Source organism: Dicentrarchus labrax, unplaced genomic scaffold, assembly GCF_905237075.1.
Source record: "Dicentrarchus labrax unplaced genomic scaffold, dlabrax2021, whole genome shotgun sequence".
Classification (NCBI taxonomy): Eukaryota; Metazoa; Chordata; class Actinopteri; family Moronidae; genus Dicentrarchus; species Dicentrarchus labrax.
The window spans coordinates 27,227,946-27,239,358 of record NW_026136720.1 but is presented as its reverse complement, the minus strand read 5'-3'; the positions used below and the strand labels follow the sequence as shown (position 1 = coordinate 27,239,358).

General features: G+C 40.1%; 1 protein-coding gene across 2 annotated transcripts; it reads left to right on the top strand.

The window, feature by feature from the left end:
- Nucleotides 1-67: 67 nt before the first annotated feature.
- Nucleotides 68-10,620, top strand: chst1 (carbohydrate (keratan sulfate Gal-6) sulfotransferase 1). Of its 2 annotated transcripts, none has more exons than XM_051383274.1 (6): nt 68-845; nt 2,791-3,161; nt 4,005-4,218; nt 4,350-4,576; nt 7,063-7,280; nt 7,972-10,620. In XM_051383274.1, exons 2-6 carry the CDS (start codon nt 2,829-2,831, stop codon nt 8,306-8,308), a joined length of 1,329 nt encoding a protein of 442 aa, XP_051239234.1. In that variant the 5' UTR covers nt 68-845; nt 2,791-2,828; the 3' UTR covers nt 8,309-10,620. The 2 variants fall into 2 exon arrangements, with proteins under 2 accessions (XP_051239234.1, XP_051239233.1); XM_051383273.1 differs by having other exon boundaries at nt 69-700.
- Nucleotides 10,621-11,413: the final 793 nt, after the last annotated feature.

Genomic DNA, 11,413 nt, shown 5'->3' with positions numbered 1-11,413 from the left:
GAAGAAGAATGATAACATCTGATCAGATGTTGTAATTCTAATTATTTTAAAGCTGCAGTAGGTGAAAAATAGTAATTTGTTATATATGCTGAAAGTTTCACTATATCCTGACAGTAAAAAAATCAGGTTCCCCTGACTTCTAGCCGAGAACGAGAAGAGAACTTTGGGTTGGAGGCTTGAAGATAGTTGATAGATGAGTCTCATTCCTAGCATCAATATTTCAGAAGCTGGGAATCAGACAGACAAAAAACAAAAAACAAATTATTATTATTATTAGGCTATATATGTATATTTTTAAATTATTATTTTATGATTATGACATTTAAAGGGCTATCTTTTAATGTCCTACATCAGGAATGTGAGGGGGCGGGGGTAAAGGTAGAAGAGGAAGAGAGAGACGATGAAGAGCGGTAGCAGTGAAACCTGTACTGTTCCCCTATGTAGCAGTCCAGCAGCCTGTTGATTTGGATGTGACTGTCGGCCGTCGCGTTTAATGAATCATTCCTTTTTAGGTTTTAGATCGTCTCCTGTCCGCAGCGTCATGTCCTCCTTATCCTCCCTGTGTGGATCATCGCAGACAGGCGCAGACTGGAGGAGCCACACAGCATCAGCATCATCATCACCATCATCAGCATCATCAGCATCATGCCTCCATCAGCCCGCCGCCTCCTGCTGCTGACGGATAAAACACCGATGAGAGGTAAATAAAGGTACCGTCAGGCCCCGGGGCGGTATCGGTGTCTGTGTGCAGGGATGAAGGGCCTGCGGACCCCGACAGTAAGGGTCTGCTGATATTTAGCGGCATTGTGAAGAAAGGCATCGTTACAGCTGGCAGGAATCTCTGGGTGAGCTGGTGCAATGTTGTGCTAATATGTAGCCTAGTGCTGTCACTGGATTATTTAATCTAGATAGATGGATTTACACAGACACTGGTCAACTTTGAGTTTCTGAGCTATTTTACTTCCATAACATGTCTTCTTTCAGAGAGAAACGCCCTAAATTCCCATTACCGTGTTTATTTTACTGGACTTTGTCGGTTTGCATATGATTTCTCCAAAATTCAACAAAAGTTAGCGATAGATAATGACTCATTTGCATATTTGAACATAACATTTCATGAATATAAAAAAATAATTGTCTTAATCAAACTGCATTTGTATAGCACATTACTGTTTAGTGCAGTTCGAAGTGCTTCACAGACTGACAAGACAATTATAAGATGGAATAAAAGTAAATAAAGTAGATTTAAAAATAGAATGCAATGATAAAAATTAAAAGAAAATACAACAAAATCGATTTTACAGGTATAACAATAGTATTTAAAAAAGATTATATTAAAAAATAAATTAAGAAAGAAGGCAAAAAACAAATACAAACAATAAGAAAGATATATATATTATAATATATTATATATATACAAAATAAGGAAATACAATTAGATTTACAAAAGTAAATAAGATACAGGGTAATCACATCTTAAGTTAGCTAATAGCCGACTAGCTGACTAAGTAGCTAATCTCAATGCTGTATTAGGAACTGGACAGAGTTGGCGGCAGGCTCCGTTCATTCCTGTGGAAGCTGCTCAGAGCTGCAAACAGATTATCCAGATCTTATGCATGTGCTTCTGCATGGTGTGGCCCATAGAGGATGAGCATTAGACACTTCCACTGGCGAGCCGCTAACTTCCAGTTTAGCCCTCCGGTAACTTGAATGGAAAAGCAGGTACAAATGTGGAATTTTATTGTTGAATTTCTCCAAATTGGTGCAGTAAAAATGCTTGATATTAAGTATACTTGTATTCTTATATGTGTAGAAGTTAAATATACCATCCATAGCCAGGAATTATTGAGCAATATGTTTTTACAGTACCTCAAATATAATAAAAGATGCCACTTGGAGATACAAATATGGAACTTTTGTTTTGGCATTTCTCCAAATTGGTGCAGTAGAAATGCTTGATATTAAGTATGTTTTGTATTCATCATGGGCGCATGAAAAACTTGAATGTAACATATTTTATTTTCAAATGTAGGTTTGAATAATAGCTTACTGTTCTTAATACCTTTATTTTGAAAACCGGAAGTGAACACGCTGTAAATTTAAGTGCGGCTGATTTGACCCCAGTTATCATATCACAGTCGTTATCTGGAGATCTCGAATTAATTAACTCGTTATCACAGGAAAACGGAGGAAATAAAATGTATGAATACATGGCTCTTTAGGGCTTCCGTAGTTATTGGACCAAATGGATCATCCATGCAAGTCATTTAAGACACAGCCAAAAACTTGTTGTCCCCTCTGTCCACACACGTGTCTAAAGGCTACACAACTGGAGCATGAAACAATCACCTTAGGCCTACAACAGTGATCAATGAAAATGTTAACATTATCCATTTCCATATCATTTTTGCCAAAGCATAAGGAGCCACTGGAGACGTGCTAAAGCTACCCCGGAAGTACACAAATCATTTAGAAACTTTAACAGCCATTTAGACATCCAGCAGCCACAGAGCAACATTCAAATAACAGTCTAATATTCACTCAACATTTAGCTCTCTTTTGATCGTCACCAAACCCTGCGAAAAATCTCTAAATTCCACCGATGTTCACCAGCTAGTCTCTAACTTTGTCTTCTGTTGGTGCTGGGCAGGGACTGTTCATTGGGTTTATCAGGGTTTAACAAGGCTGATGAGAGCAGTAAGAGTGAACCAATGAAAACAAGACGTCAGTCTTAATATCTCTTTGTCTCCTGTCCTTATGTCTTTCTGTCTTTGACCCCTTGTCTGACAGACAGTGCTGTGGCTTCCTGATGCATCTGCCCAGCCACCATGCAGTGTTGTTGGAAGTCCATGGTGCTGCTAGCATTAGCCTCCATAGCCATCCAGTACACAGCCATCCGCACCTTTTCCACCAAATCTTTGGGCCTGGCACTCACGGGCCACGCCGTCAACTGCAGCCTCAAAGATCTGACACGACTGGGCCAGGAGACACTCGAGGGTTCGGACCAAGGCTGTGATGAGATCCTCTCCCACACCTCTTCCTCCTCCCCCTCTGTCTCCCTCCCCTCCGACAGTGCAAACAAGAGAACCCACATTCTCATTCTGGCCACCACACGGAGCGGATCCTCCTTCGTGGGTCAGCTGTTTAACCAACATCCAGAGGTTAGAATGTAATACATGTGACCTGTATCAAATTATCATCTAAAAACATCAGGAATACTTTTTGACATTTCAAAAACGCTGAACTTGAATATACTTTTTTCTGTTACTTGCTAATGACTGCACGGTTAAACAGTTAAAGCATGCAATAAAGTTGGTCATTTCTATTTTTTTAAAAACAGACATATCATTTGTGAAGAAATCGGGGTTCCTATGGTTCCTCCGAGTGCTCCTAATGGTATTTGCAAGATTACACTGGCCCTGAATGATAACAACCAATCAGAGCCAAGGAAGACAGTTGATTGTTGAGTCTTATTCCCAAATACAGTCGTCAAATAAAAACACTTTGGGACTCTGGGAATGTGACGATCAGCTATCTTCAAGCCTCCAACCCAAAGCAGAACCTGATTTCTTCACAGATTATCTGTCTCATATACTGCTGTCAGGATGAAGTGAAAGTTTCAGCAAATATGACAAAAAGTTATTTTTATAAAAGTTACCTACTGCAACTAGAACTGATATAATACAGACAGACGTTTCAATTGATCATTAGCTGCAGCGAAGCAAGGTTGCAAAAAAAGAATCTGAATTGCAGAGTGCACGGCCAGTATTTCAGAGGCTTTGGGGGTTTGAGCATCCCTTGCACAGAGCTGGGGTGACAGTGCCTGTTTAGACAGCGCAGCAACCAGTGAGGCACTTGATCTGTAAAATGTGACAATATGATATTGGTTATTTTGTCCAAAGAGGCACAAAACCTTCATTGACTGCACCTAAAAATTCTAGGTTTATATGTGTGGAAGTTTAATAACTCTCATATATTGTCTTTGATAATTTTTCATATCCAAGGTCTTCTACCTGTTTGAGCCTCTGTACCATGTCCAGTTAGCTGTGCTTCCTCGGCTGGCACAGAGTCGGAACCTGGCTGAGAGGAGGGTGATGCTGGGAGCGGCCAGAGACCTGTTGAGGTCCCTGTACCACTGTCACCTCAACAGTCTGGAAAGTTACATACGGCCCCGTCCTGCCAACCACTCCACAGACAAGCTGTTCAGACGAGGAGCTAGTAAGGGACATGACTTAGCACTTTGTCCTGCTTTCTTTTACGTAATGCAAATGGATACAGTCCTGTTATATGTATGTCGCTGGTTTGGCAATGCATTGTTGCTGTGTTACAGTTTCTTGTCCTGTCTTTAGGCCGGTCTCTGTGCTCCCCCCCTGTATGTGAGGCTCCTCTGGGTCGAGAGGTGCAGAGCCTGGTGCTGGCTGATGAGGGGGAGTGTGCGAGGAGGTGTGGGCCGCTCAATGTGTCACTGGCTGCTGATGCCTGTAGAGCAATGCGCCACGCAGCCATCAAGACGGTCCGGATTCCCCAAATCAGTGACCTCAGAGCGCTGATTGAGGACCCAAGACTCAACCTCAAGGTAGAGAAATAGTTACAACTATTATTATTATTATTATTATTATTATTATTATTATTTTATTTAATATAAAATTAATTTCAGTATTACAGTCTTTGTCCATTCAGATCAAGAAGGTTTATACAATTGGATATAATAAGGGTAATCAGGCATGAAGGGATAATGGTATATTAAACACTACAACCTACATGGAGAGGTATCTCAAGGTGGTCCCGTCTTCTTCAATATCCTTCAGAAAGGGCCCAAATATATTGAAACTTAAATTGTTTGTCATTGAGACGTATTAAGGACTGCTTTTCAGCTATATGAAAAAAGAATGTTGGAATATTGATATCTGACTTTTTAGCCTATTCTGCATCTTGATCCAAAGCTCACCACAGCTAGACTTCCACCAGTAATTACACACTAGTTTAGTGGTTGGGGCAGCACAACAACCTTCAATAGCTATACCTAGATGTAGTGAACAGCTGATTATTTGTGTTTGGTCTGTATTGACTGGTCAGTGTGGCACCACAGAGCCTGGATTTTACAGCTATTCACAAGCTGAGTGCTGGATGATGGAAGGTTAGATGACCAATCAATGCAGTTCTAAATTGGTATTGATTAAATATGTGGCGACAACGACCACAGTCCCTCTAAACACGCGTGCAGACACGTGGAAACATAATATACAGTGGCAGTGCTGTGCCAGTAGCCTTTGCTAAAGTCACTCTGATGTAATGAGTGTGACTGCATTGACCTGGTCAGCTAAGCATCTTGTACAAGTGCTGTATGTAAAGTGCAAGTACATTTTATTTGCCTGGGTCAAGTAAAATGCCAATGTCGGTCTAGTAAATCTAGCCATTCACTTGCCGTGAAAAAAAAAGAAAACACATTGTTTTTTCAGAGCTGATGATGGAAGTAGCTAAGGAGTGAGCCATCTCACTTCCTTCTCATTAGAGCTTTAATGGTGCACAAAAAATGGGGCCCAACCTGAGCCAAATTCTGTGCAAGCCTGAACTGAGCCCAAACCACAGAATTGAATTGGGTAGCATTAGAGGATGTAGGCGAAACATCAAGTCTGAGAGCAAGGTGGATAAAACGGGGTATGGGGGCAGGTAAGAATTGACTTTGGGCAAGTACATTTCAGAAAACTAACATGAATGCTGAACCCTGAACAAAAACATTTCAAATTAAAAGGACACACAGCTATACTATATTTAACATCTGTTACATGAATCAGCTAATTTAGATAAAGAATGGCAAACAAATCCAACTGGGTACTGGCAGGAAGGCATTATTAAATGCTGTGATTCATATGCGTTTAAGCTAAATCAAGAACAAACATGCAATAAAACCCACATACCTTATCAGAAGTGGGACATGAGCAGTAGTGCACCAACAGGCAACTTAGAGTGTCCTAGATTTATCTAGATATTTCAAGGACAATGAAGCAGTGGCAGTGAGTGAGTGTTACCCTAGATGAGACTACAGGCATCAACGGCTTTATACACTGGCAGTGTTGTTACTCCAACACACACTGAATCAGAAAAACAGACACTCTCCACCCAACAGCTCAGCTACTCTAGAAATCCTCAAGTTTGAATAAAATTTGAATATTTAAATTTAACATTAAAGCTGCAGTTAACTTACTAGCAGGTAACTGCTATGAAAATATTTTTTGCTAGACTTTCACTATATCCTGACAGTAGTACATAAGAAAGATAATCTGTGAAAAAAGCAGGTTCCTCTGGCTCCTCGTAGTGCTCCTAATGCTGGACTGGATCTGTGTAGCTGGCAATGGCAAAAATGTAATACTTAAATTCCTAGTAGAATAGTGATAAAAATCTTTTCTAGCCCCAAGCTAATGGGGTCGGTTAGGGGAAATCATGAATCCCATTGTTTTATTGGATTTAGGGCACTGCCTTTTGTGCCCTTTTCACACCTCTTCTGAAATATTTTTTTAGACAGCTCTGATGGATTTATGGTGTGTTCCCACCAAATGCAATTATTTGCATGAGTAGATTTCATACAAAGTCAACGCAAAGACACAAAAAGGAGATTGCTCTGTGTCAGAGAGGAAGTTGGACTACCTGGTAAGAGCTGCAAATACGTTATAAGTTAGCATAGCCATGTTTGCTCGTAGTCTTGCGGACAGACCTGACAAATTCTATAGCCATAGTTAGATCTGTTTACTGCAATTAAATCATAGCAAAATCTGTTTATTTGGGGCTCCGACCGCCATAGTAAGCCAAATTAAGTACACACGCACCATGGCAAAAATCCGCTTTGGGTTTAGGGGGAACACACATTATCAGGAGTCTTCATTTTGATAACTCAGCCCGCCCGATCCGCAGACTAACTGCAGTGGCACACACCAATTTACAGCATTGGAAGCAATTCGAGGTTCAGTATCTTGCTCAAGGATACTTTGACATGTGGCGGGAGGAGCTGGGGATCATCTGTACTGTTGCTGACCACAGTGTATTCCTGATGTTCATCATCACCAGGTGGTCCAGCTTGTTCGAGATCCCCGCGGCATCCTGGCATCTCGTATTGAGACATTTCGAGACACTTACCGGCTGTGGCGTCTGTGGAGGGCGACTGGTCGGCGACCCCACAACCTGGACCTGGGACAGATTAACACAGTGTGTGAGGACTTCCTCAGGTCTGTGTCCACGGGCCTGGCCAGACCTGCCTGGCTCAGAGGGCGCTACATTCTGCTTAGGTGAGAAGGACAAAAGGATAATATTGGAGTTCACTTTGTAAGCCAGTTGTGTCTGTCAGTCAGCAGGAGGACAAAAAAATAACAAAAGAAATCTCAACCTACACACGGTTAAGAACCATATGCCTCACTGTGCGCTACACCTGAACCAATTAGTCTAAACCTAAAATAGATGGCTACTCACAGCGCCACCCAATATTAAACATAAAAAATGGCTCCAACACAGATTGAATGTGTTTGACCCATGGCTTTCAGCTCCAAAACGTATTTGGGTGACTCATGGATCTAACTAACACTAGTTAGCGTTAGCTTTTCACTCTAATGTGTAGAGTCCAAGAAGACGCTGAAGTAAAATTACATAAACAGCGACTTTATTTCTTTTCTTTGGCAGCAAACACACACACACACAGTTACTATTCTACTGCAACCTGAGCTCATCTACACACTGTATGGCTGACTGAAGGAACCAAACTAGCTCTCTGTTAACGCTACACAACATCAACCGTATTATTTACAGAGACCCAACAATTTTAAGGGCACAACATCCAGTTCCAAACAGGGCAATACCAAACTGTCCATGTGCATAGTTAATTTCAGAAGGGGCATCCGTAGCACTGGCCGTTGGCCGTGGTATAATTCCTGAGTCATAGGTACTAACAAATGGCTTATTTTTTACTTCCCTTTCCTTGGTTAGGTATGAGGACTTGGCCAGGTTTCCTCTCCAGAAGACCAGGGAGCTCTACAGCTTCCTCGGCCTGGTTCTGCACCGCAGTGTGGAGGATTGGATCATCAACAACACCCGGGGCAGCAGTGATCTGTCATCCCGGCAGAAGTTCACCACAGTTCGGGACTCTGCTGCTAATGCGGAGAACTGGAGGGTGAAGCTGTCCTTCGACATGGTGGTTCACACTCAGACTGTTTGCCAACCGCTTTTCAAGCTCCTCGGATACAAGACAGTCTTCCACCCTAGAGAACTGAGAAACCTCTCGCACTCTCTGGTGGAGGACAGAACGTTCCACCCATTTTTTTAAACAACTGCTGACATTCATACATCCAATGTGGGTTTAAGAAACCAGCAACACAAGACAGTAATGTAGTTTGTGGAGTAGCGGTTATATAGTTAGAAGTGTTTGAACGACTGATCCAGATATCGTCGTTGCGTCTGTGGTGGAAAAAACTGTCCATCCATCTGTTTAAAACTCATCTCAGTCATCTCCACCTGTTACCAGATCTATCTATCTATCTATCTATCTATCTATCTATCTATCTATCTATCTATCTATCTATCTATCTATCTATCTATCTATCTATCTCAACTACCTCAGTTCTGGTCCTTCTGCCCCTGAAGTAACATGTGACATATTTAACCCACATTGTGATTACAAATGCAGTACAACTTCATAATTTAAAGCTCATTAGTGTGTGTAGAGGGAGCGGGTCCTCTTATACAGAGTCCGCCATGTTGAACCTTAATGTTTCTACAGTAGTCCAGGACAAACAGGTCTCTAGATATGGCATTTCATGTTTTAATTTTTACGAGTTCCATGGCCACTGTAGTTTCTCCTGTACACTTGGAATGGGAGGGTGAGGCAAAAGTATTGCAATTGGCAACTACACCGCTAGATGCCACTAAATTCCTCAAATTGGTCCTTTAAGGGGTCACTATGTTTAAATCAAACTCAAGCATTTTTAAACTACTTTGTGTAGATTTACATTCTAGTTTTATAGCACCATGTTTCATCATGTGGACTTTTTGACAACATGTATAATAGTTTTCATGTTATAACAAGGTATTTTCAAGTAATAATTACATATTTTTCTTGCTATTACAACAGGACGAATTATTATGCTATAATTTCAACTTCAGATGTTATGGTTTGTTGTGCAGCTAAACACAGGTTAAATTAGGATCTGTTATATTGGGTGGGGCTCCGTGGTTTCAGGGTTGCCATGGGCGCATGTGTGTGCACATAGGGTACAAAATATAATTGACACGATTTTACAAACTGTCAATTAAATTTAACAATTTGCTCTGTGTCCAATAACAGTTGAGCAATCCCTGCCCAAAATGCTGATGTGGTGAACAAGTTATTGTTTCTCCTGTGTGTCCCTGAAGGTACCATCAGCAGCAAACCAGATTTGGACCTGGGTCAGGCGCTCCTACAGGATTAAAGCCCAGTCTCAGTTTTGCTCTGGCTCTCTCTCATTCTAATCTTGCTCACCTTCTCAGCTTTTGTTTGATTTCTTTGTTTTCACTTGACAACATTTACATCTCATATTGCTCACACCTCCACATTTACATTACTGATGTTACTGACTGACACACCCACATTTGTACTTATTACCTCAGTTGTTTAGGTCACTATAATAAATTCACTACTTTCTCGCCATCTATTGTGTCCTTCTCCATATTTGTCATGGCCTAGGTGCTGGGTAATGACAATCAGGAAATGGTCAAATTAGCCTGCATTATCTAGTTATGTGTAATTGTAATTTACGTTGCTCTGATATTCTGCTGCTGAGAGATTTAAATACTTGCTAGCTTATTTGACAGTTTAATTCAAACTAGAGCTAGTTGATTGTCGAGTCTCCTTCCCAAGTTGTCATATATTGGTGCTTTAGTAACCAAAGAGTCAGTATTTGACGAACTGGAGATGAGATTCAACAACCAACGTCCTCGGCTCTAAAAAGTTGTTTTCATTTTGTACCTAGTGTCAACATATTTCATGTCTTTATTCACATTCTTACATTGCCTTTAAATTAAGACTTTGATTGATACCTCCGCCTTTTCTCATCCAAAGCAGGAAATCTTTATCAAATAAAACCATGTAAACCGACTTAAAAATGTATTACAAATGTTTCTTGGTTTAAAAAGATGTTCACTTTGTGTAATAACAAGTAAGTTTTGTGACAAAAGAAGATAAAATGATATTCTATTTTAAAGGTTCAGTGTGTAACATTAAGGAGGATCTTGGCAAAAATGTAATAATTTTAATAATAATAATTAATGATAATAATTCATGTATAATAAGTTCTGAAAATAAGAATCATTTGTTGTCTTAAAATTAGCTGTTTTTATCTACAAAGTGAGTTGGTCCTCTTTGACGGAGTCTGCCATGTTGAATTTTTCTACAGTAGCATGTAACGGACAAACACATACTGGCTGTAGATTGGACCCTTCACCTCTTTCGTAAGTTTTGTCGCCGCTGTAGTTTACAATTTGCAACTTCACCACTAGATGCCGCGTGATACACACTGGCCCTTTAAGTTGAGAAGTTTAATGTAAAAATTTAATAATTTGGTACATAGCAAAAGCAATAAAAATGTAATTATTTGTCATTAAGCTCTTGTTAATCCAACTTGTAAAAGTGGACTGATAGTGTCACGATTACCTACTGAAGGAGACTGTTGTGTGACATTCACGTAAGGAGAGAGGGTTTGTACGCAGGACTATATCTCTCAGTCAGCATTGATGAAGTGACAAGCTAAGTCAGTTGTGATGTAGCTTTTGTTTATGAGAGCTAGTCAGAACTAGCGATATAATGCAAACACAATAATATTTGACAAATACTAATATTTATACAACACAATATCTTATAGTGCAATTTAATTTCGTTAGTTGGTAACGAATGCTGCCATCACATTCGTCATCTGCCTCCAGATAGCAAAATTCATCTGCAGTAGCCGGGTTTCAACCAGTAGAGGGCAGTTGCCATGCATATTTATAGCACAATATGTAGAATTCAAATACTTTGCATTAAAATGTCAAGATTTAGACATGAATCGATCAACAACACTACTGAATATCCATATACAGAGGTTGGTTTTGGGGTTTGCTTACTAAATTTGTACTGAATGCACATAAAACTAAGTTTATGTTGTTCTCACAAATGGGGGTACATGTACCCCCATTTGAGAAACACTGCAACATTGAGAGAGTTACAGAATATAAATACCTTGAACAGAAAAAAAAGGAGAAATTCTTCTCATCTAATTACACAACAACAAAAAACTTTGTTTTATATAGATATAGAACTAAATTAACTGTTTTGTTGTAAAAGGATTATTAAAGCTGTTTCCCTTTCCATTATGACTTATGGAGCTGTGATTTATTGGCATGCTTCTGCCCTAGATGC

Excerpts from the sequence above, each read along its gene's own strand:
- chst1 (XM_051383274.1), top strand. The coding sequence starts at position 2,829 with ATGCAGTGTTGTTGGAAGTCCATGGTGCTGCTAGCATTAGCCTCCATA. Across the intron at positions 3,162-4,004 it reads TGTTTAACCAACATCCAGAG|GTCTTCTACCTGTTTGAGCC; the intron begins GTTAGAATGTAA and ends TTCATATCCAAG. Across the intron at positions 7,281-7,971 it reads GGGCGCTACATTCTGCTTAG|GTATGAGGACTTGGCCAGGT; the intron begins GTGAGAAGGACA and ends TTCCTTGGTTAG.